This window comes from Lutra lutra, chromosome 1, assembly GCF_902655055.1.
Source record: "Lutra lutra chromosome 1, mLutLut1.2, whole genome shotgun sequence".
Taxonomy (NCBI): domain Eukaryota; kingdom Metazoa; phylum Chordata; class Mammalia; order Carnivora; family Mustelidae; genus Lutra; species Lutra lutra.
This window is the reverse complement of record NC_062278.1, coordinates 203,453,135-203,480,148: the sequence shown is the minus strand read 5'-3', so window position 1 is coordinate 203,480,148 and position 27,014 is coordinate 203,453,135. Positions and strand designations below refer to the sequence as shown.

Genomic DNA, 27,014 nt, shown 5'->3' with positions numbered 1-27,014 from the left:
AAAATTTAAAAAATTAACTTCAAAAAATGAAAGAATCATGGGGAAAAAGCCATGAATTCTATGCTCTGCATTCCCCTTGCATTGGAGATTTGCAGTTCTCTTTCATCTGTAAACTTGGTCCTGGCTGAATGTTCTTGCTGATCTTCTGGAGAAGGGGCCTATTGCAGTGATTCTCAAATGTCTTGCCCAGGTGGAAGTGCCCCACCCTTGCCAGGGTCCAGACTAAGGAATCTACTCAGGTTTGCTCTTGGTAGCTTTTGTTCTCTGAAAGCTTTCCATACAGCTTTGGAGGATGGAATGAAAATGGTGCCCTCCCAATCTGTGGCCCTGGAGGAGTAGAGATCTTGGGGTCCTTCTCCTCCGTGTGCCCTCAGAGAAAAGCAGTCAATCACTCCTGTTTCCCTGGTCTCCAGCCTGCACTTGTGCTCATCTGGCCTGTGACCAAGTGTTTCTATCTCTGGCTTATGACCCCATTTGTAGTTTCCAAACCCTGCAGATTTCTGTGGTCTCCTCCTGTGCTGCTGCTCCCCATGCTGCTCCTCCCAGGGGAGGAAGGAGAGTCTCCCTGGATCTGCTGCTCGTTGGGTCCCTGATTGAGGAGTAGTGATCCAAATGTGCTGGGGAATCATTGTTTATGGCAACCCCAAGGTGAGAGCTCACTCTCCTTCTTACAGCTGGCTTCCCCACTCTGATACCTGGGAGCTCTGCCATACTCAGGAACCCCTGGTCTTTCTGTGACCTCGATGGTTCTGAGACCATACTGTCCCAGCGAGGCTTCCACCTCCCACTTAGCCACCCTCAGTGGAACCAACTTCTAAAAATTCTGATTTTGTGTTCCGCTGCTCTGTCACTTGCCAGGAGTCTGCTTACCGAGGGTCCCTCCCCCTACTGTCTATCTTCCCAAATATCATCTGGGTTCACATCTTTACGTGTTCTACCTTCCAAAAGTTGTGGCTTTTCTGTTCATAGAATTGCTGCTATTTTTTCCTTCTATCTCCTGTTAAGTTTGTAGGTGTTTAGAATGCTTTGATAACTATCTAGCTGAATTCTTAGGAGCAGACAAAATTTAGGTCTTCTATTCCTCTGTTATCTTGCTCCTGGGGTTTTTCATTTTCAAATTTTACACAAGGCTTGCAGCAAGGGTGAGGGGAAAGGACAAGTTAAAGAGGTCTTTGTTCTTACCGAGATTCAGATTTCTTGAATAAGTACTATTTGGATTATTTCAGGTCTTTGGTTTACTTCTAGAGTTCTATAGAATTTGATTTTGGCAGTTTTTGCCAGGATTCTAATTGCTTTTATTAAGGAAAGGCTTTTTGGAGATCCTTCTCTGCCATTCCTGCTGATACCATTTTCTATTCTGTTTCTTAAGCTATTATAAAATCTCACTTTTGGTAAATCACTTTTTTCTTTTTAATAAATGAAGATACTGAAATTCTCAAGGTTTAAATTGAGTTATTAAAATTTATTATTTCAGCTGTTGTACTAAACATAAAGAAGGATATTTCTTCTTTTATTGTTTGTTATGATTTCAGGAAAGTTGATTTTTTTCCCTCATAGCTTGTTGCAAGATTTAAAGGTTAATACATAGAACAATCTGTCAATTCCAGTACATGAAATTAAGAACAGTAAGCTCTCAGTCATTATTAGCTATTATCAATAATGTCCTTTTCTTCATCTTCCTCCTTTCAGTACAGCTCATTGGAACTTTTCCCTCTTATACCATAGCAGAGCAACTATAACAAACCTCTGAGAATAATAGATTGGAATTGAGAAAAGTTGGTAATGAAATTTCCTTTCTCTGAAAATTGTTTTTATTGTGTAATTGAAACTTTGATTCTTATTGCTGTGTATGAATGCTAAGAGGCAATAACTGAAGCACAGATGTCAACTTTAGCATCTGGAAAGCCAAGAAATGAGCGAAGTGTAGTTTTGTGCATGGGACACTGAATGATATCAGGAAGCAAAAAGTCTGGACTATAGTCCTTATCTACTACCAAAAAAGCTATATGATTTTGACATTTTTCTGCCCCTCACAGTTTCATCTGGAAATTTTCATAGAGTTGAATTACATGTCCTCTGAGGCCTTTTTTAGTTTTTTGGGCTTTATTCAGTTGAAAGTTATATCTTTTGAAGAAAATTGGAAATGTATTTAATGTAAGACTGTTCCTTTTAAAGTACTCAATAAAGGTATAAGTAGTGAGGCTTTACTAGAAAGGTTTGCATTAATTTTTCACTCTAAAATATCGCATTATATAAATAAATAAAATTCATTATGTGTTTTATAGGGAAAAATGACAATATGAATTTAATATCTTTCGTATGCTTTGTTTTAGGTTGGTACAGAGGAGTTTCAACAAAGAAGCCAAATGTAAAGGTAATGAAAAGTTTATTGTTACCCTTTCTAATGTAAGAAGTGACCTTAGTATGTTTATTTGCTATAAAAACAATTCTTACTTGTCCATCTTTTAATCTTTTACAATAGCCACACACTTTCTTTCCTTTACAGAGCTGTATTAGACCCTACCCTGCTTTATGTCAGCAGCATTAAAATATTTTTTAAAAGGACAGAAAACACATGTATGATCATAGCTGCAAAACTCATTTTGAAAAAGCCTGTTTAAGATATTTAATATTTTTTCCTTCAAGTATTTGACAAAAAGTAAATTGACCTCATAACCAACACCAAAGAAATACAAACAATTGTAAGAGAATATTGTAAACAATTACATGCCAACAAATTGGGCAATTTGGAAGAAATGGATAAATTCCTAGAAACATGTAAAGTACCAAAACTGAAACAGTAAGAAATAGAAAACTTAAACAGACCCACAACAGACAAAGAAATTGTAATAAAAAATCTCCCAACAAATAAGAATCTAAATTAAAAAAAAAAAGAATCTAGGGCCGGGTAGCTTCTCAGGGAATTACACTAAATATTTATTTATTTATTTAAAAGATTTTATTTGTTTATTTGACAGCATGAGAGGAAACACAAGCAGAGGGAGTGGGAGAGGGAGAAGCAGACCTCCTGCCACGCAGGGAGCCTGATGTGAGACTGGATCCCAGGATGCTGGAATCATGACCTGATTTGAAGGCAGATGCTTAATGACTGAGCCATGCAGGTGCCCCTATACCAAACACTTAAAAAAGAATTAATATCTATTCTTCTGAAGCTGTTCCAAAAAATAGAAATGGAAGGAAGACTTCTAAACTCATTCTTTGAGTCCAGCATTACCTTAATCCTAAAACTATGCAAAGACCCCATGGAAAATGAGAATTACAAACCAATATCCCAGATGGACATGGATAAAGAAATTCTTACCAAGGGGATGCCTGGGTGGCTCAGTCTATTAAGCATCTGCCTTCGGCTCAGGTCATGAGCCCATGGTCCTGGGATTGAATCTTGCATCAGGCTACTTGCTCAGCAGGGGGTCAGCTTCTCTCTCTGCCTGCTCTGCCTGCTCTTCCTGCTGCTCTCCCTGCTTGTGCACTTGCTCTCTGTCTCTGTCTGTCTCTCTGAACAAATGAATAAAATCTTAAAAAAATTCTTACCAAGATAGTAGCTAATAGGATCCAACAATACATTAAAAGGGTTATTCACCTCAACTAAGTGGATTTATTCCTGTGTTGCAGAAGTGATTCACTGTCCACATACCAATCAACTTGATACACCACAATAACAAAAGAAAGGAAAAGAACTATATGATCCCCTCAATAGATGTAGAAAAGCATTTGACAAAATACAGCACCATTTCTTGATAAAAAACCATCCACAATGGAACGATAAAGGGATTATACCTCAACATCATAAATGCCATATATGAAAGATCTGTCCTTAATGGGGAAGAACTGAGCTTTTCCCCTATGGTCAGGTACACGACAGGGATGTTCACTGTCGCCAGTATTGTTCAGTATAGTACTGGAAGTCCTAGCCTCAGCAATCCGACAACAAAAAGAACTAAAGAAATAAACTAAAGAAATAAAAAGCATGCAGATTGGTAAAGAAGTCAAACTTTTACTCTCTGCAGATGACATGATGGTCTATGGAGAAAACCCAAAGACTCCACCAAAAAATTGCCAGAACTCATACAGGAATTCATCAAAGTCACAGGATATAAAATCAATGCACAGAAGTCTGTTGCATTTCTGTACACCAATAATGGGTCAGTAGAAAAAGAAATCAAGGGATTGATCCTGTTTACAGTTGTACCAAAAACTGCAAGATACTTAGGCATAAACCTAACTAAAGAGGTAAAAGATGGATACTCTGAAAACTATAGAACACTTATGAAAGAAATTGAGGAAGACAGAAAACTGGAAAAATCTTCCATGCTCATGGATTGGAAAAAGAATATTGTTAAAATATCCATACTACTCAAAGCTATCTATACATTGAGTGCAATCCCTACCAAAATAGCATGAGCATTTTTCACAGAGCTGGAAGAAAAAATTCTAAAATTAATATGGAATCAGAAAATACCCTGAAAATCCAAAGTAATGTAGGAAAAAAAAAACCAAAGCTAGAGGAATCACAATTCCAGACTTCAAGCTGTATTACAAAGCAATAGTCATCAAAACAGTATGGTACTAGTACAAAAACAGACATATAGATCAATGGAACAGAATAGGAAACCCAGAAATGGACCTCACCTGATCTTCAACAAAACAGGAAAGAATATCTAATGGAAAAAAGATAATCTCTTCAACAGATGGTGTTGGAGAAGTTGGGACAGCCACATGAAGAAGAATGAAACTGGACCACTTTCTTAAACAGTACACAAAATAAATTCAAAGTGGATGAAAGACCTAAATATGAGATAGGAATCCATCAGAATCCTAGAGGAAAACACAGGCAGCATCCTCTTTGACCTCAGGCTCAGCAATTTCTTGCTAGACATGTCTCCAGAGGCAGGGGAAACAAAAGCAAAAGTAAACTATTGGGACTTCATCAGGATGAAAAGCTTCTGCACAGCAAAGGAAACAGTCAACTAAACCAAAAGCCAACTGACAGAATGGGAGAAGATATTTGCAAGTGACATATCAGATAAAGGGCTAGTATCCAAAACTTATAAAGAACTTATTGGACTCAACACTCAAAGAACAAATAATCCAATCAAGAAATGGGCAGAAGACATGAGCAGACATTTCTCCAATGAAGACATCCAGATGGCCGACAGACACATGAAAAAGTGCTCAGCATAACTTGACATCAGGGAAATACAAATCAAAACCACAAGACCAATGATGTACTATACCTTGGCTAATTGAATGAAAAAAAAAAAAAACCCCAGAATTAGATACCACCTCATACCAGTCAGAATGGTAAAATTAACAAATCAAGAAACAACAGTTGTTGGTGATGATGCAGAGAATGGGAACCCTTTTTACACTGCTGGTGGGAATCCAAACTGGTGCAGCCATTCTGGAAAACAGTGTGGAGGTTCCTCAAAAAGTTAAATGTAGAGCTACCCTATGACCCAGCAATTATACTCAAAGGATACAAAAATAGTGTTTTGAAGGGGCACATGCACCCCAATATTTAGCAGCAATGTCCAAAATAGCCAAACTGTGAAAAGAGCCCAGGTGCTTGTCAACAGATGAATGGATAAAGAATATGGAGTGTGTACACACACACACACACACACACACACACACACACACACACACACGAATATTATACAGCCATCAAAAAGAATGAAATGTTGCCATTTGCAACAATGTGGATGGAACTAGAGGGTATTATGATAAGTGAAATAAGTTACTCAGAGAAAGACAATTATCATATTTCACTCGTGGAATTTAAGAAACAAAACAGATGAATATAAGGGAAGGGAAGGAAAAATAAAAGATAAAAACAGAGAAGAAGGCAAACCATAGGAGACTTTTAACTATAGGGAGCAAACTGAGGGTTGTTGGAGGGAGGTGGGTGAGGTTATGGGGTAATTTGGTGATGGGCATTAAGGAGGGCACTTGTTAAAATGAGCACTGGGTGTTATATTCAAGTGATGAATCACTAAATTCTACCCCTGAAGCTAATGATACACTATATGTTAACTAAATTGAATTTAAACAAAAAACTTCTTGAGGAGGGCATGTATGGTGATGGGTAATGGATATTATATTGCAATTAATGAATTGTTGAACACTATGTCAAAGCCTAATGATGTCAATTATGATATGGTTTCATTTATTTGTGGAACATACGGAATAGCATTCAGGACATTAGGAGAAGGAATGGAAAAATGAATGGAGGGGAACAGAGGGGGAAATGAGCCATGAGAGACTATAGACTCTGAGGAACAAATTGAGGGTTTTAGAGGGGACAGGAGTGGGGGGGATGGGTGAGCCCAGTGGTGGGTACTAAGGAGGGGTACGTGTTACTTGGAGCACTGGGTGTTATACGCAAACAGTAAATCATGGAACACTACATCAAAAACTAATGTATTGTACGGTGACTAATGTAACATAATTTAAAAAAATAATGTATTATGTGTCGGTTAATTGAACATAATAGAAATGAGTTAAAAAATTTTTAATATATATATTTTTTATTTATTTTCTGCATAACAGTATTCATTATTTTTGCACCACTCCCAGTGCTCCATGCAATCCGTGCCCTCTCTAATACCCACCACCTGGTTCCCCCAACCTCCCACCCCCCGCCGCTTCAAACCCCTCAGATTGTTTTTCAGAGTCCATAAAAATTTTTTTTAAAAGTAAATTAACTTATTCATAGTCCTAGTCTTGTGGAGCTGTGTGTTTTTTTAGACAAATTAATTTCTAAAATACAAAATGGAAAAAACTTTCAAATAATTTTCAATTAAATGCCCTTGTTGATGACCAAATTCTCGTTAAAACATGAATGTAAACAAGACTTTTTATGAACTAAGGTTTATATATTTATTCTGTTACCAATTAATATTAATTTGATCAAACAAAATATATTTTAAATGGCAGATATAATACATTTAGGAACATTTTTCTCTGGTAATGCATTTGCAAAAATTTCTGCCTACTCTTTCATATAATTAATGTTATCAGTTTTCTTATATTTTTCTGTAGCTTACTATTTAATGTATTATGCTTTTTTCTAATAGAGAAAAATATTGAAATTATCATGTACTATTTTTATTTAAAAAGAAAATTGCTCAGAATTCTAACCAGCAATTTTGCCAGAAGAATTGTTCATTTTGTTAGTTTTTAAGGTAAGGATTATAAGAAGGCAGCATTTTCAAATTTTAATTCCTTCCAGCCAGGGCTTCTTATCCTTGGCATTGTGCCCACTTGGGGCCAGATAATGCTTCATTGTGGGGAGTTGTCTTGTGCATTTTAAGATGTTTAGCAGCATATATGACCTCTACTCAGTAAATGTCAGTAACACTTTCTCCCTCAAGTTGTGGCAATGAAAAATGTCTGCAGACATTGCCAAAGTCCTCTCTCCTCTACCACCCCCAGGGGGTGGTATGGTGGTGGTAGTGGTAAAATTGCCCCTGATTTAAAACCACTGCTCATAGGTAATTTTTTTCTTGTGTTTCTGGTTTTCTTTTTTAAAGATTTTATTTATTGGGGTGCCTGGGTGGCTCAGTGGGTTAAGCCTCTGCCTTTGGCTCAGGTCATGATCTCAGGGTCCTGGGATCAAGCCCCACATAGGGTTCTCTGCTCAGCAGTGAGCCTGCTTCCCCCATCTCTCTGCCTGCCTCTCCCTACCTGTGATCTCTCTCTCTCTCTTTGTCAAATAAATAAATAAAATCTTTGTTTTAGAAAAACAAAGAATTTGGAGTTTGTTTTAGAAAAACAAAGATTTTATTTATTTATTAGACGGAGAATAAGCTAGGTGGAGGGAGTGGGGCAGAATGAGAGAGAGAAGCAGATTCTCCATTGAGCAGGGAGCCCGATGGGGGACTCAATTCTAGGACCCTGAAATCATGACCTGAGCTGATGGCAGATGCTCAACCAGCTGAGCCACCCAGGCGCCCCAGTCAGAGTTCTATTTTAGAGTGAAGAAAAGGTGCTTAGAATCTCATACCTATTTTCTAAACTCCTTTTCCTACAACAGAGGTGTTTAGAGACTGTGGGATAGGCCACTTTGCAATTAATATAAGCAGTGATTTCATAAGCTAATCAAAGTGAAGAAACCAAATTAAACTAATCTTAAATATTAGAGCTCATTTTGTCTAATCAGACTCATTTAATTTCTTTAATTTTGACTAATGTGGTACTTCTGAGATTGTGTATTTTGGTAATAAAAACTTCATTTTAGAATCTTAGATTATCGTAGCATTTATTAATAATGTACCTATATACCTTTTAATAGCTTGCATTTGTATTGTATTTTGTACTTGTATTCTTAAACTTTAACAATTTAACAGATGGAAATGAGATACTTTGCAATGATACTTTGTGGAAATAGTAGTGAAAATTCTTTAGTGTTTGTAAAATATAATCATTTAATGATTCCACGCACTTAAAGTGATAAAAAATGCATTTCTATGTGTCTTTTATTTGTTGTGATATTATAGTCCCAATAAGTAAAAATTCCAGCAGGTTTTTCATAGATGTTAGTGGTTAAGGAAAATTAAAAGGTGACTTATTACTATGTCTTTTTTTTTTTAACATTTTTTAAAATTTATTTTCAGCATAACAGTATTCATTATTTTCGTACCACACCCAGTGCTCCATGCAATCCGTGCCCTCTATTACTATGTCTTGAGTTGTGTGTGACTTTTACAAAAATAAACTTGAAATAGCTCAAATAAAATAATATCTGAAATAGATAACAGATATAGTGTTCAGAAATCTTAATGAATAGTAAAACATTTCTTTCTTTCTTTCTTTTTTTTTTTTTATTTGACAGACAGATCACAAGTAGGCAGAGAGGCAGGCAGAGAGAAAGGAAGGGAAGCAGGCTCCCCGCTGAGCAGAGAGCCCGATGTGGGGCTCGATCCCAGGACACTGGGATCATGACCTGAGCCAAAGGCAGCGGCTTTAACCCACTGAGCCACCCAGGCGCCCCAAAACATTTCTTTCTATAAACAGATTTTTTTTTAAATTTTATTTTTTATAAACATATATTTTTATCCCCGGGGTACAGGTCTGCGAATCGCCAGGTTTACACACTCCACAGCATTCATCATAGCACATACCCTTCCCAATATCCATAACCCCACCCCCCCTCTCCGAACCCCCCTCCCCCCATCAACCCTCAGTTTGTTTTGTGAGATTAAGAGTCACTTATGGTTTGTCTCCCTCCCAATCCCATCTTGTCTATAAACAGATTTTAAAAAGTGTCAAAGCTTAATTGTTTTGTTCTTTATGAATACTCTGTAATAAGCTGTCACATTTTTAAGGGAAAAGTAAGATGATTATAAAATATCGTTTCAGTTAGATATTTTTGTGATTATACACTAAAGTTGTACAGTTTAAGAGAAGGATATTATGTAGGAAAAATATACTAAGTTTTATGCTCAACGATCTTAAGAATGATAGGTTTTTTATCTCTCGCATTTTTTGAAGACTATTTTTACACCATACTCTATAGGGTAAAACTTATTTTGGCTGTATAATTTTATAAATCAGAAGTTTTTGAGACATAATATTATCTTCTGGTGAAATGTCATGTTACCTAATTGTTAGGCTTGCTGAAATACTAGCTTCCTTAAGAATATACATAAAGAATTAAAGAATAAGAGAGTAAAATGAGATTAAGAAAAGGACAACAAATATTTGATGATAACTTTGTGTGTTTTATAAAATATATGCTCAAGAGGAAAAGAATGACATTCAAGAGAGTTTATATTTCCCATTTTGTAGTTTCAGGATCAGCTTTTATGTAATTACTGTCAACCTGATATCTAGAATTCTGCCAGATAGCTACACTCTATTATAGAGTGTTTTACATTGCAAAAATAGAGGCATAGAGGCATGAAACTGCAAGAAATGTTTAAGGAATGTTAGTCCAAACTGGCTAGGGCATAATACAGGAAAGTGATGGATGATAAGGCCGGGTAGATCCATATTTGAAGACTCTTAAAAGGCTCTTATATACCAAAGACTATAAGGAATGCTAAAGAATTTGGATTTTGTCTCTCTGGCAGTGGGCAATCTACCATTTAACAGAGGCATGGATCTACTATTGCCACACAGCATAATAACTATTTTTTTATAGATGTACTTATTTATTTGAGAGAGAGAGAACAAGTGAGCTGGTAGGGAGGAAGGGGCAGAAGGAGAAGAAGAGAGAGAGAGAGAGAGAATCTCAAGCAGAACCCCTCACTGAGTGTGAAGCCTGACACAGTCCTCAGTCTTATGATCCTGAGATCATGACCTGAGCAGAAATTAAGATGTCAGACTCTTTAAAAATTTTATTTTAATTTATTAAAATTTATTTTTAATTTAAGATTTTATTTATTTGTCAGAGAGAGAGAGCATGCAAGAGAGCAAGCACAAGTAGGAAGAGCGGGCAGAGGCAGATGCAAGCTCCCTGCTGAGCAAGGAGCCCTATGTGGGACTCAATCCCAGGACCCTGGAGTCATGACCTGAGCTGAAGGCAGAGGTTTAACCAACTAAGCCACCTGGGTGTCCCAAGAGGCTGACTCCTGATGTAAACTTAATCCGCTGAGCCACCCAGAGGCCCACACACAGCACAATTATGAAATAAAGTTTTACCATCAGGGAAGTGCAAATCAAAACCACAGTACCACCTTACACCTGTTAGGATGGTCAAAATTAACAACACAGAGAATAACAAATGTTGGGGAGGATATAGAGAAAGGAGTACCTTCTTACACTGTTGGTGAGAATGCAAGCTGGTGCAGCTACTCTGGAAAACAGTATGGAGGTTCCTCAAAAAGTTAAAAATAGAGCTAACCTACAATCCAGCAATTGCACTACGGGGTATTTACCCCAAAGGTACAGATGGTAGTGATAAGAAGGGGCACATGCACCCTAATGTTCATAGCAGCAATGTCCACAACAGCCAAACTGTGGAAGGAACCAAGATGTCCTTCAACAGATGTATGGATTGAAAAGATGTGGTTCATATATACAAGGGAATATTACTCAGCCATCAGAAAGGATAAATACCCATCATTTGCACCCACATGGAGGAAACTGGAGGGTATTATGCTAAGTGAAATTGGTCAAGCAGAGGAGGACAATTATCATATGGTTTCACTCATATGTGGAATATAAGGAATAGTGCATAGGACCATAGGGGAAAGGAGGGAAAAGTGAATGGGAAGAAATCAGAGAGGGAGAAACCATGAGAAGCTCTGGACTCTGGGAGATAAATTGAGGGTTGCAGAAGGGAGGGTTGGGGTATCGGGTAACTGGATGATGGTCATTAAGAAGGGCACATGATCTGATGAGCACAGGGTGTTACATGCAACTAATGACTCAGTGAGCACTACATCAAAAACTAATGATGTACTGTATGTTGTACTTATATAATACATGACCTTAATGAAAAAAGGAAAAAATAGGGTTTATTGGAGAAGCAGTAAGCACCTGTTAAAGATACATATTGAAGTGTTTACAGATGCTTTCTAAAATTTGCTCTGAAGTACTGTAGAAGGTAAAAATGTGTATGTGGGATTAATAAATCAAGATTGGCAAAATGTTCATAATCATTAAAGGTGATTGAGAGGTTCATGTAGGTTCAGTGTGTTTTTCTGTCTAATTCTATATGTATTTGAAATGAGGATAACATTATTAGTTATTTCATATTATTTTCATAGAATTGTTACAAGGAATCAATAAACTTACATGCAGCTCTTAACACAGTGCTTAGCACGTGATAATAACACAATAAATATTTGCTTCTTTTGTTATAACAATTACTGTTATGATACCATAGGGTTTGCAAGTGAGACTTTAAAGACTTGACAACACCTTAGAGGACAAAAAAAGAGGAACTAGCACAAAGAGACTGAGAAATAGAGGTGATAGTTGGCTAATGAGATCTGAAAGTTTTTTTTAAGGGGTAATTAATGATTTCAAGTATTGTGGAGTGGTCTAGTAGAATGGGTACTGAATAGGGGCTACGTTTGGCAGTTAGAAGGCCGTTGGTGATTTTTAAGGGAATCTGATTTAATAGCATAATAGTGGCAGAAAACCAGAGTCTAGTGAGTAGGTTATGGGTGAAAGGAAGAAAATGGATATAGGTTCTAAAGAATATAAGCTTGTTGTTTTGGGGAGTAGAAGACTGATGAACATTTTGAATTTGATTTATGTAAAGATCTAGAAAATACTAGTAATTTATAATGCCTTTTAGTTCAGTGGTTACCTGTCAATAGTGTTGAAGAGATGGATGGATTGCAAAAAGATATGAGAAAACTTCTGGTGATGATGCAAATTTCTTTATTTTAATTGTGCCCATGATTTCACTGTAAATATACTATATGCTGAAAGGCATCAAATTCCACACTGTAAATATGTACAGTTTAGGGTGTATCAGCTATACCTCAATTAATTTGTTTTTAAAAAGCAAGTAAATGGCTTTTATATCAAGCCCTGAAGATGTGATTTCATATTTATTCTGAGAGTTATCATTTAAGTTTCTCAATTTACTTTCTAGTTTTAATGGTTAATTTTGTTACAGACTTGGTCAAATATCAAGTAATACTGAGAATTTTCTAATGATTTTTTTTTGAAGGAAAACTGTAGTTGCCATCAATAGGAGTTCTCCTAACTGAAAACTTTTTTAAAGGTCAACTTTTATCATTGTTACTCAGCATTGGAATTCTGTACTTGTGGTTTGGAATTTATCTAACAGCCACATGTTAAGTTGTTGTGTTCCTGATCTCAACGGAAAGGCTGCAAGCTTTTTTCCCATTGAGGATGATATTTGCTGTGGGTCTTTCATAGATAGATTTTATGAAGTTCAGGGATGTTCCCTCTATCCCTATACTTTGAAGCATTTTAATCAGGAATGGATGCTGGATTTTGTCAAATGCTTTTTCTGCATCAATTGAGAGGACCATATGGTTCTTCTCTCTTCTCTTATTAATTTGTTCTATCACATTGATTGATTTGCAAATGTTGAACCATCCTTGTAGTCCAGGAATGAATCCCACCTTGTCATGGTGGATAATCTTTTTAATGTTTAATGTGCTATTGGATCCTGTTTGCTAGGATCTTGTTAAGAGTCTTAGCATCCATATTCATCAGTGATATTGGTCTGAAATTCTCCTTTTTGGTGTGGTCCTTGCCTGGTTTGGGGATCAAGGTAATGCTGACTTCATAGAGTCTGGAAATTTTCCTTCTGTTTCAATTTTTTGAAACAGCTTCAGGAGAATAGGTGTTATTTCTTCTTTGAAAGTTTGGTAGAATTCCCCAGGGAATCCGTCAGGTCCTGGGCTCTTATTTTTTAGGAGGTTTTTGATCACTGCTTCAATCTCATTACCAGATATTGGTCTATTCAGGTTGTCAATTTCTTCCTGGTTCAGTTTAGGGAGTTTATAGTTTTCCAGGAATGCATCCATTTCATCTAGGTTGCTTAGCTTATTGTCATATAACTGTTGATAATAACTTCTGATGATTGTTTCTACTTCCTTGGTGTTAGTTGTGATCTCTCCCTTTTCATTCATGATTTTATGAATTTGGGCTTTCTCTCTTTTCTTTTGGATTAGTGTGGCCAATGGTTTATCGATCTTATTGATTCTTTCATAAAACCAGCTTCTAATTTCATTGATACGTTCTACTGTATCTCTGGTTTCTACCTCATTGATCTCAGCTCTAATCTTGATGATTTACCTTCTTATGTGTGGAGTTGGTTTGATTTGTTGTTGATTCTCCAGTTCTTTAAGGTGTAGAGACAGCTGCTGTGTTCTGGATTTCTCAATTTTTTTGAGGGAGGCTTGGATGGCTATGTATTTCCCCCTTAGGACCGCCTTTGCTGTATCCCATAGGTTTTGTACCAAAGTGTCTTCATTCTCATTGGTTTCCATGAATTGTTTCAGTTCTTCTTTGATCTCCTGGTTGATCCAAGCATTCTTAAGCAAGGTGGTCTTTAGCTTCCAGGTGTTTGAGTTCCTTCCGAACTTTTCCTTGTGATTGAGCTCCAGTTTCAAAGTATTGTGATCTGAGAATGTGCAGGGAATCATCTCAGTCTTTTGGTATCGGTTGAGTCCTGATTTGTGACCTAGTATGTGGTCTATTCTTGAGAAGTTCCATGTGCACTTGAGAAGAATGAGTATTCTGTTGTTTTAGGGTGGAATGTTCTGTATATATCTATGAAGTCCATCTGGTCCAATGTGTCATTCAATGCTCTTGTTTCTTTATTGATTTCTGCTTTGATGATCTATTTCTGAGAGAGGCGTTTTACGATCTCCTACTTTTAATGTATTCATATCAATATGACTCTTTATCTTGATTAATAGTTCTCTTATGTAATTGGCTGCTCCCATATTGGGGGCATAGATATTTACAATTGTTAGAATATCTTGGTGGATAGTCCCTTTAAGAATGATGTAGTGTCAATCGGAGAAAGACAACTATCATATGATCTCCCTGATATGAGGAAGTGGAGATGCAACATGGGGGGTTAAGGGGGTAGGAGAAGAATAAATGAAACACGAAGGGATTGGGAGGGAGACAATCCATAAGTGACTCGTAATCTCACAAAATAAACTGAGGGTTGCTGAGGGGAGGGGGGTTGGGAGAGGGGGGTGGGGTTATGGACATTGGGGAGGGTATGTGCTAAGGTGAGTGCTGTGAAGTGTGTAAACCTGGCGATTCACAGACCTGTACCCCTTGGGATAAAAATATATGTTTATAAAAAATAAAAATTAAAAAAATATTAAAAAAGAATGATGTAGTGTCCTTCTGTATCTCTGACTACAGTCTTTAGTTTAAAATCTAATTTGTCTGATATGAGAATCGTTACCCTGGCCTTCTTTTGAGGCCCGTTGGCAGGAAAGATGCTTCTCCATTCCTTCACTTTCAATCTGGGTGTATCTTTAGATTCAAAATGGGTCTCTTGTAGACAACATATGGATGGGTCCTGTCGTTTTATCCAATCTGCAATCCTGTGCTGTTTTATGGGCGCATTTCGGCCATTCACATTGACAGTGATTATTGATAGATACGTTTTTATTGACATCGTGTTACCTTTGAAGTCTTTCTTTCTGTTGATTGTCTCTATATTTCTGTTCAATGCTATTCTTAGGATTTTTCCTCTTTTATAGAACCCCACTTAATATTTCCTGCAGTGTCGGCTTGGTGGTTGCATAGTCTTTTAAGCCTTGCCCGTCTTAGAAACTCTTTATCTCGCCATCCGTTTTGAATGTCAGTCTTGCTGGATAAAGTATTCTTGGCTGCATGTTCTTCTCATTTAGTGCCCTTAATATATCTTGCCAGCCCTTTCTGGCTTGCCAGGTCTCTGTGGACAGGTCTGACGTTATTCTGATGGGCTTTCCTCTGTAAGTAAGGAGCCTCTTTGTCCTAGCGGCTTTCAAGAGATTATATCTACAATTATGCTTCCTCAATTTGACTATCAGGTGCCTTGATGTTTTTCTGGAATCTATAATCTTGGGTGGAGACCGTTCGGCCTCTAGTACATGAACGCTGGTTCCATTAGCGAGATTGGGAAAATTTTCATGAAGAACTTGTTCCACTATATCTTCTAGACTTCTTTCTTTCTCCAACCCTTCAGGGATTCCAATAATTCTGACGTTGGAACGTTTCATGGCATCATTTATTTCCCTGATTCTGTTTTCGTGGCTTCTAAACTGTTTGTTCCAGGCTTCCTCCTGATCCTTTCTCTCTATCTGTTTTTCCTCCAGATCACTAATTCTATCTTCTGTCTCAGTTACCCTAGCTTTGAGAGAATTTAGATTAGATTGGAACTCATTGAGAGCATTGTGAACCTCATCCCTGGTAGCTTTCAGCTCTTCCCTAACTTTGTGAACATCATCTCTGGTCGCTTTCAGTTCGGCCCTAATCAATTCCATTTGATCATCCATGGCTTTCTCCAACCTAGCTATTGCCTGAATAATTGTTAGCCTGAATTCTCTTTCCGACATATTGTCTATGTTGATAGCCGTTAGCTCTGTTGCAGAAGGCCCATCCTCTGTATTTTTCTTCTCTTGGGCATTCCTCCTCCTAGTCATTTTGGTGAGAGATGGCTGAATGGATGTATTTGGATGTATCGACCGTGGTGCAGTCAAGGTGCACTCTGGAACACTTCTGAGCAATCAGGATTCCCCACCCAAATGAGAGAAAAAAGAAAAGAAAAAGAAAAAAAAGAGAGAGAGACAGGAAAGAAAGGGATGATAAAAGAGAAGGTTCAGCCCAAATGGGCCCCAAGGTAAGATTTAGGAAGTATACAAACAGAAACAGACAAACCAAAAGACTGCCCACTGGCGTCTTCTGCTCCTGTAGAGATCCAGACATGTATAATTCTGATCTCAGGCTGATTTCGTGGGTGATCGGAGTTCTTTGGAAGGTAATCAGCTCACTTTAGGGTACAAGTTGAAAGGGCGCCTCCTCCTACTTCCCCACCATCTTGTCTCCCTGGGATTGACTCCTTATTTTCTCTTTCTTCTGTCTTGTTGTTGGTATTTAGAAATGCAACTGATTTCCATGCATTGGTTTTATATCCTGACACTTTACTGAATTCCTGTTGAGTTCTCACAGTTTTGGGGTGGAATCTTTCAGGTTTTCCACATAAGTATCATATCATCTGCAAAGAGTGAGAGTTTTGATTTCTTTTTTGCTGATTCAGATGCCTTTTATTTCTTTTTGTTGTCTGATTGCTGAGGCTAGGACTTCTAGTACTAGGTTGAATAGCAGTGGTGATAGTGGACATCCTTGCCGTGTTCCTGACCTTGGGGGAAAAGCTCTCAGTTTTTGCCTATTGAGAATTATATTTGCTGTGTGTTTTTCAGAGATGGCTTTTATTATATTGACATAGGTACCCTCTATCCCTACACTGTGAAGTTTGATAAAGAAATGATGCTGTACTTTGTCAAATGCTTTTTCAGCATGTCTTGAGAGTATCATATGGTTCTTGTTCTTTCTTTTATTAATGTATTGTATCACATTGATTGATTTGCGGATGTTGAACCAACTTTGCAGCCCAGGAATAAATCCCCCTTGGTCGTGGTGAATAATCCTTTTAATGTACTGTTGGATCCTACTGGCTAGTATTTTGGTGAGAATTTTTGCATCCATGTTCATCAGGGATATTGGTCTGTAATTCTCTTTTTTGATGGGGTCTTTGTCTGGTTTTGGGATCAAAGTAATGGTGGTCTTGTCAAATGAGTTTGGAAGTTTTTCCTTCCATTTCTATTTTTTGGAAGAGTTTCAGGAGAATAGGTGTTAATTCTTCTTTGAATATTTGGTAGAATTCCCCTGGGGAGCCATGTGGTCCTGGGCTCTTGTTTGTTGGGAGGTTTTTGATGACTGCTTCAATCTTCTTGCTGGTTATGGGTCTGTTCATGTTTTCTGTTTCTTCCTGGTTCAGTTTTGATAGTTTATATGTCTCTAGGAATGCATCCATTTCTTCCAGATGGTCTAATTTGCTGGCATACGGTTGCTCATAATATGTGCTTATAATTGTTTGTATTTCTTTGGTGTTGGTTGTGATCTCTCCTCTTTCATTCATGATTTTATTAGTTTGGGTCCTTTTTTCTTTTCTTTTCGATACGTCTGGCCAGGTGTTTATTAGTCTTATTCTTTCAAAGAAGCAGCTCCTTGTTTTGTTGATTTGTTTGACTGTTCTTTTGGTTTCTATTTGATTGATTTCTGCTCTGACCTCAATTATAGCACTTTTCCTGCAGGGTTTAGGCTTTCTTTGCTGTTCTTTGTCCAGCTGCTTTAGGTGTAGGGTTAGGTTGTGTATTTGAGACCTTTCTTGTTTCTTGAGAAAGGCTTGTATTGCTATATACTTTCCTCTCAGGATCGTCTTTGCTGTGTCCCAAAGATTTTGAAGAGTTGTGTTTTCATTTTCATTTGTTTCCGTGAATTTTTTCAATTCTTCTTTAATTTCCTGGTTGACCCATTCATTCTTTCGTAGGATGCTCTTTAGCCTCCATGTATCTGAGTTATTTCCCACTTTTCCTCTTGTGATTGAGTTCCAGTTTCAGAGCATTGTGGTCTGAAAGTAGGCAGGGAATGATCCCAGTCTTTTGGTACCGGTGGAGACCTGGATTTGTGACCCAGGATGTGATCTATTCTGGAGAATGTTCCATGTGCACTAGCACTAGAGAAGAATGTGTATTCTATTGCTTTGGGATGGAATGTTCTGAATATATCTGTGATGTCCATCTGGTCCAGTGTGTCATATAAGGTCTTTAAGTGTTTGCTGATCTTTTGCTTGGATGATCTGTGTATTTCAGTGAGGTAGGTGTTAAAGTCCCCTACTATTATTTTATTATTGTCGATGTGTTTCTTTGGTTTTGTTATTAATTGGTTTATATAGTTGGCTTCTCCCATGTTAGGGGCATAGATATTTAAAATTGTTAGATCATCTTGTTGGAAAGACCCTTTACGTAAGATATAGTGTCCTTCCTCATCTCTTATTACAGTCTTTGGCTTAAAAATCTAATTTATGTGATATAAGGATTGCCACCCCCAGCTTTCCTTCAATGTCCATTAGCATGGTAAATTGTTTTCCACCCTGTCTCTTTAAATTTGGAGGTGTCTTTGGGTCTAAAGTGAGTCTCTTGCAGTCAGCCTATCAATAGGCCTTTTTTTTTTTAAATCCATTCTGATACCCTGTGTTGTTTTTTTTTTTTTAAAGATTTTATTTATTTATTTGACAGACAGAGATCACAAGTAGACAGAGAGGCAGGCAGAGAGAGAGAGGGAAGCAGGCTCCCTGCTGAGCAGAGAGCCCGATGTGGGACTCGATCCCAGGACCCTGAGATCATGACCTGAGCCGAAGGCAGCGGCTTAACCCACTGAGCCACCCAGGCGCCCTATTTGATACCCTGTGTGTTTTGATTGGGGTATTTAGCCCATTGGTGTTCAGGGTAACTATTGAAAGATATGAATTTAGTGCCATTGTAATTGCCTGTAAGGTGACGGTTACTGTATATTGTCTCTGTTCCTTTCTGGTATGTGTTACTTTTAGGCTCTCTCTTTGCTTAGAGGACCCCTTTCAGTATTTCCTGTAGGGCTGATTTGGTGTTTGCAAATTCTTTTAATTTTTGTTTGTCCTGGAAGCTTTTTATCTCTCCTCTTATTTTCAATGAGAGCCTAACTGGGTATAGTATTCCTGGGTGCATAATTTTCTCGTTTAGTGCTCTGAATGTATCACACCAGTTCTTTCTGGTCAGCCAGGTCTCTGTGGATAATTCTGTTGCCAATTTAATATTTCTACCATTGTATGTTACAGACTTCTTGTCCTCAGCTGCTTTCAGGATTTTCTCTTTGTCTCTGACACTTGTTAGTTTTACATTAGATGATGGGGTGTTGACCTATTTTTATTGATTTTGATGGGGATTCTCTGTTCCTCCTGGATTTTGATGCTTGTTTCTTTTGTGTGGCTTGCCTTTTTGTATTCTTAATATTGTGTTCTGAAGAGTAAATTTTTAATTTTGAGGAAGTCTAATTTGTCATTTAAAACTTTTTCCTTATGCTAATGTTCTATCTTTAGTATCGTCTGATTCATTTTGTGTCAGTTTTTAGTTGTATTTTGCAGGAAATTTATTTATTTTATTTGCTTTTTATTTTTATTATTGTTCAAGCTATTTATTTATTGTTTCTTAATGTCTTTAAGATATTTAGCAGTAATTCCTCCTTCATTCCAGATTTTAGGAATTGTGACCTTTTTCTTGATCAAATCTCTGTAAATTTTTCTTGCTTTGTTGGTTTTTTAAAAAAAGTTAACTTTTGATTTTAAACATTTTATCCATTATTTTTTTATTTCAAAAGATTTTATTTATTTATTTGATAGAAATCACAAATAGGCAAAGAGGGAGGCAGAAAGAGAGAGGGGATAGCAGGCTCCCCGCTGAGCAGAGACCCCCCCCACACACCCCTGATGCTCAGCTTGATCCTACGACCGTGGGAAGATGACCCAAGCCGAAGGCCGAAGCTTTAACCCACTGAGCCACTCAGGTCCCTCTGTCCATTATTTCTAAATTCTCTCTTTTTGAATTTAAATTCAACTAGCCAAGATGTAGTACATCTTCGTTATTGTTTTCCATTTTATTTTATTTTATTTCTTTTCATGTTCCAACGTTAGTTGTTTATGCACCACACCCAGTGCTCCATGCAATACATGCCCTCTATAATACCCACCACCAGGTTCACCGAACCCTCCACCCTCCTCCCCTCTGAAGCCCTCAGTTTGATTCTCAGAGTACACAGTCTCTCACGGTTTGTCTCACCCTCCGATTTCCCCCATCTTACTTCTCCACTCCATCTCCCAATGTCCTCCCTGTTATTCCTTATGCTCCATAAGTCAGTGAAACCGTAAGTTGCCCTTCAATGGACAAATGGATAAAAGAGATATGCTTCATGTATACAATGGGGTATTTTGCCTCCATCAGAAAGGATGAATACTCAAATTTTATATCAACATGGATGGGACTGGAAGAGATTATGCTGAATGAAAGAAGTCAAGCAGAGAGAGTCAAGTAACATCCTTGGTTTTTGATAAAATGTTCAATAATTCATCTGTTCAGTATAACAAAACTCTCTTCTTTTTTATTATCCTAGTCACATTACATATGCTGGGCTTATTTACTTTTATTTTTAAAAGATTTTCATTGGATGTATAATTATAGGTTTACATTTATTTATTTATTTACTTATTTATTTTCTAGGTTTACATTTAAATATGTCAGTCCATTGTCTTCTGGCTTTGCAATATTTCTGATGAAAAGTATTCTTATTTTTGTTTCTTATACTACAGTTACTTAAAATTTTTATTTTGCTTTTATTTCTGGATGTTTTTATGGTTTTCTATTTATCATTGTTTTTTGGCAGTTTGCTTATGATATATTTTGGTATTGTTTGTGTCTGTGTTTTATCCAAATTTATATCATGATGCTGACTATATCTGTGAGTTTATGTTTTTCATTTAATTAAGAAGTTAAAAATGGGAACCCTCTTACACTGTTGGTGGAAATGCAGTTTGGTGCAGCCACTCTGTAAAACAGTACGGAGGTTTCTGAAAAAGTTAAAAATATTACTACTCTGTGACCTAGCAATTGTACTACTAGGTTTTTACTCAAATAATTAAAAAATACTAATTCAAAAGGGCACATGCACCCTATTGTTTGTAGTACCATTATCAACAATAGCCAAATTATTGAAACAGCCCAGATGTCCATTGACTGATCATTGGATAAAGATGATGTGGTATATACATACAATGGAATATTATGCAGCCATCAAAAAGAATGAAATCTTGCTATTCATAATGACATGGATGGAGCTAGAGAGTACTGTGCTAAGCAAAATAAGTCAGTCAAAGAGAAGTACCATATGATTTCACTCATGTGTAGAATTTAAGAAACAAAACAGATGAAAATGGAAAAGAAGAGAGTCAAACCAAAAAACAAACTCTTAACCATAGAGAACAAACTGAGGATTGCTAGAGAGGAGATGGCTTAAATGTGTGATGGGTATTAATCTTAATACCCATGCACTTAAAATTTTTTTTTATTATGTTAGTCAGCATACTATACATCATTAGTTTTTGATGTAGTGTTTCATGATACATAATTTGCATATAACACTCAGTGCTCCATGTAATCTGTGTCTTCCTTAATATCCACCATCTGGCTCACCCATCCCCTCCCCCCCCAAAAACCTCAGTTTGATTCCCAGAGTCCATAGTTTGTCCTGGTTTGTCTCCTCATCTGATTTCTCCCCTTCATTTTTCCCTTCCTTCTCTTAATGTCCTCCATGCTATTATTTATGTTCCACAAATAAGTGAAACCATGGTAATTGTCTTTCTCTGTTTGACTTATTTCATTTAGCATAATCCCCTCCAGTTCCATCCATGTTGATACAAATGTTGGCTATTCATCCTTTCTGATGGCTGAGTATTATTCCATTGTATAAATGGACTACATCTTCTTTATCCATTTGTCTGTTGAAGGCCGTCTTGGCTCCTTCCACAGTTTGGCTATTGTGGATATTAAGGAGGCTGCACTTATGCAGCCTTATCATGCAAGTGATGAACCACTGAATTCTACACCTGAAACTAATGTTACACTGTATGTTAACTACCTGAATTTAAGTAAAAACTTGAAAAGAAATAATTTAGAAATTAAATAATTTAGACATTTTTTCTATGATTCCCTCAAATACTTCTTTGCTACTTTGTTCATTTATTTGGATAGTTTTAATACTAGGTCTTCAAGTGTGCTCCTCTTTCTTCTATAGTATTTAATCTGCCATTAAACACCTTGAATGAACATTTTCATTTAGATGTGTTTTTTAGTTCTTTTATTTCCATTTTCCATTTTATGTATTTATTGCATTTTCATTATGCTTATGTTTTCTTTTAAAATTTTAAAAAATATTTATTTATTTGACAGAGAGAGACAGCAAGAGAGGGAACACAAGCAGGGGGAGTGGGAGAGGGAGAAGCAGGCTTCCCACTGAGCAGGGAGCCTGATGTGGGGCTTGATCCCAGGACCCTGAGATCATGACCTGAACCAAAGGTAGAGGCTTAATGACTGAGCCACCCAGTTGCCCTTTTTTACATTTTTGAGCAGATTTAATAGCTGTTTTAAACGTCTTTTCTGCCAGTTCCCATTGTGTATCATTTTTAGTCTGTTTTTATTGATAGCTTTTTCTACTGGTTTTGGCTTATATTTTCTCACAGCTGGTAGTTTTGTTTTGTTTCCTAGAATTTTGAAGTTATGATGAATTTCTTGACCTGAATTTTGTCATCTTCTTTAAAGAAAGCTTAATTCTTCTCCTCCTTCTCTTCCACCACCACCTCCTCTTCTTTCTTCTTCTTCTCCTCCTTCTCCTTCTCCTTCTTCTTTCTTCTTAGGCCCTGCATCCATTGTGGGGCTTGAACTTGTGACCCTGAGATCAGGAATTGCATGCTTTACTGACTGAACCAGCCAAGTGCCCCTAAAAGTTTAATTCATTTTTGCAGGCAATTAATTTACTTGTAATTCAGCTTGATCCTTAAGGTTTGTTAGAGTATGCCTAGAGTAGCCTTTACTCTGGGATTCTTTGACCTTATCCTTAACATGCAATCTCACTGAGTCTTTATTGAAAAACTCATGTGTGCACTGAGTTTTTTCCCCTCTGCTGGATTAGAACTAAAATGTGTACCAATCTTATGTTTGCTCCAGGAATTGTTTAACTTATAACTGCCTATTAATTGCTCTTTCCCTGTCCTCATAGAGTCTTACTCTATGCAATTACAGCTTAGTTTTCAGGCAGAAACTAAAGGAAATCTCTGTGAGGAATCCTTTAATTCTTGGTCTTCATGATTCCCTTCTGTTCTGTCGCACAATATCCAGCCTCCCACTCTTCTTTTCACTAACATATGACAGTGCTTTGCTCTGTGCTGTCTCTTTCTGATCTATAAAGGCCTCTAGACAAAAAGTGTTGGGAAATTATATGATTCACTTCTTTTGTTTCCCTTCTCTTAGTGACCACACATTCCTATCCTGTTGTCCAGTGTCTGAAAACAGTTGCTTCACATATTTTGTACAGTTTTTTTGTTGTTTTTGACAGACGGCAGATCCTGGTTTTCTTTTATACTTTATATTTTTGAGATAATTAAGGAGTTATATGCAGTTATAATAAACAGATACTGAAGTCCTCCATTGATAACATCTTGTAAAACTGTAGTACAGTATCAAAGCCAAGATAAAGACATTAGTATAATGAAGAGGCAGAACATTTCCACCATCACCCCTCTCTCATGTTGCCCTTTTATAGCTGTATCCATGTCCCTCTACCTTTACTTCCTGGTAAACTCTGGTAACCAGTAATCTGTTCTCTGTTTTTTTTAAATAATTTTGTCATTTAAAAATGTATGTAGGTGGAACCATACAGTATGCAGCATTTGGAATTTGAAATTTTCATTCAGCATAACTCTGTAGAGATTTGTCAATGTTTTTGCATATATTAATAATACATTTCTTTTTATTTTTGAGTTATCTTTCATGGTATGGATGTACCACCATTTGTTTAACCATTCACATTTTGAAGGTTATCTTTCCAGTTTTTCACTATTAAAAGAGAACTTTTATAAACATACATGTATAGGTTTTTATAGTTTTGTGAACAAATGTTTATATTTTTCTGGGGTAAATGCCTAGGCATGCACTTGTTGGCTTATATGGTAGTTGTAGATTTAGTTTTTTTAAAAACTGCCAAACCATTTTTTTTAAAGATTTTATTTATTTATTTGACAGAGAGAAATCACAAGTAGGCGGAGAGGCAGGCAGAGAGAGAGAGGAGGAAGCAGGCTTCCTGCTGAGCAGAAAGCCCGATGTGGGGCTCGAATCCAGGACCTGGGATCATGACCTGAGCCAAAGGCAGCGGCCCAACCCACTGAGCCACCCAGGCGCCCCCCCCAAGCCATTTTCTGGACAGGTGGTGTCATTTTACATTTCCACCTGCAGTGTATGAGAGATCTAGGTTCTTTGCTTTCTTGCCAGCATTTGATTTTGTCACTATTTTCTATCTTAGTCATTCTGATGGGTGTAGTGGTATCTCACTGCAGTTTTTTAAATTGTAGTTTTAATTTGCATTTCCCTAATGGCTAATGATGTTGAACCACCTGTCTCTTCACATATTTATTCGCCATCTATATATGCTCTTCACTCCTTTTACCCATTTTCTAACTGGACTTTCTGTTTTTAACTTTTGTGTTTTGGAGTTCTTTATATATTCTAGATACTAGTTTTATATCAGATGTGTAGTTTGAAAATTTTTCTCTCCATCTGTAGCTTTTCCTTTTATGTTCTTTAATCTTTCATAGAGAAAGTTGTAAATTTTGGTGAAATGTGATTTATCAGTGTTTTCTTTCATAGATTGTGCATTTGGTGTAAGCTTTAAGTTCTTTGCCTACTCCTAGGTCTCCTGTGTAGAAGATTTCCTTTTACATTTTTTCTAAAGTTACAGTTTCACGTGATCTTTCTGAAGTTAATTTTTAGAGCAGGTTTGATAGGTTGACTTATCCTATCTTTGATTTTGCTAGTTTTGCTTTTGGATGTTCAGTTTTTATTTGTGAAAATGTTATTTTTTTCTCTGTTAAATTACTATTATAAAATATATATGTTTGTGGTGTCTAATTCTGGTTTCTCTGTTCTCTTCCATTGATCTATTTTTCTATCTGTCAGTACTGCTCAGTCTTGATTTCTGTAGTTGTATGACAAGTCTTAAAATCAGATAAATTTTATTCTCATACTTTATTATTTTTTTAAAAAAGATTTATCTCTTTTTTTTTTTTAGATTTATTTATTTATTTGACAGAGAGAGATCACAAGTAGACGGAGAGGAAGGCAGAGAGAGAGAGAGAGAGAGGGATGCAGGCTTCCTGCTGAGCAGAGAGCCCGATGTGGGACTCGATCCCAGGACCCTGAGATCATGACCTGAGCCGAAGGCAGCGGCTTAACCCACTGAGCCACCCAGGCGCCCCGATTTATCTCTTTCTTTTAGAGAGAGAGAGCGCATAGCCAGAGGGGCAGTGAGAGGGAGAGAGAATCTCAAGCAGACTCCATGCTGAGCTCTGAGCCTGACATGGGGGTTGATCCCACTCTGGGATCACAACCTAAGCTGAAACCGAGAGTCAGACACCTAACCATTTGTGCCACAAGGTGGTCCCTCATACTTCATTCTATTTAAAAATTCTTTCAGGTATTTTAGTTTCCGCCTTTTCTATATCAATTTTCGGATAATCTTGAGTATATGTAAAAGATCTTGCTAGGATTTTATAGGCATCATATTAACAAATATGTATCAGTTTGGGGAAAACTGACATATTATGCTGTCTTCAGGTTTCTATGCACATAGCATAGCTCTTTGATTTATCAGTATTTTTGACTTTTCCATATGCAAGTTATGTATCTGTTTTGTTAGATTCATATCAAGTATATCCTATGTTTGAGAGATTATAAATGGTGTATTTTTATTTTCAGTGTGCACAGATTCATTGCTAGTATGTAGAAATACAGTTGATTTGTGTACATTAATTTGTATCCTGTGACCTTATTGAACTATCTTATTAGTTGTAGGAGGTTTTTCTTTGTTTGTTTTTTTCTTAAGCTTCCTTTGGGATTTTCTACATTGACAATCATGTCCTTTGTAAATAGGGTCATTTTTAGTTCTTCATTTGTGAACTGAATGCCTTTTGTTTCCTTTTTAAAATTAATACCTTATTGCACTGGCTAGAACTTTCAGCACTTTGGTGAATCTGAATGGTGAAAGTAGACTTCTTTGCTTTACTCCTGATCTTAGGGGAAAATGTTCATTGTTTCACCATTAAGTATAATGCTTCTTTGTGGTGCTTTTCATCAAATTAGGAAGTTCTCTTCTGTTCCTAATTTTGATTTTGCTTATTTTTTTCAACTTTATTGAAGTATAGTAGACAAATAAGTTTTATGTTTCTAATGTGCTTAATGTGATGATTTGATATATGTATACTTTGTGAAATTATTACCACAGCTAGGTTAATTAACACATCTATTACCTCACAGTTTTTTTTTCTGGTAAAAATGCATAAGATCTATTCTCTTAACAAATTTCTAGTACACAACACAGTTTTGTTAATAATAGTGAATATGCAATACATTAGAATCTCAGGGTTTATTCATTAGCTTATATAAGTTTCTTATTTAGCTTATCACTGAAAGGTTTTACCCTTTGACCAGCATGTTTATAATTCCCCCACCCCTCAGCCCCTGGTAGCAATCATTCTACTCTCATATGTGTTTGATGTTTATTTACTTATTTATATATAGATTCCATATACAAGTGAAATCATACAGAATTGTCTTTTTTTAGAACACAAATATTTTTTTTATTTTCATAATTTTTAAATTTTATTTATGTATTTATTTTGTCTATGTCTGGCTAAT

At 36.8% G+C, this 27,014-nt stretch overlaps 1 protein-coding gene across 4 annotated transcripts in view; it reads left to right on the top strand.

Moving 5' to 3' along the window:
- The window catches only part of DOCK3 (dedicator of cytokinesis 3), a 564,947-nt gene that overhangs the window by 146,626 nt on the left and 391,307 nt on the right, over positions 1 to 27,014 (top strand). For all 4 annotated transcript variants that reach the window (XM_047693084.1, XM_047693058.1, XM_047693067.1 and 1 more), the window contains exon 3: positions 2,334 to 2,374. In XM_047693084.1, the coding sequence (XP_047549040.1) occupies positions 2,334 to 2,374 (41 nt within the window). The remainder of the gene's footprint in view (positions 1 to 2,333; positions 2,375 to 27,014) is intronic.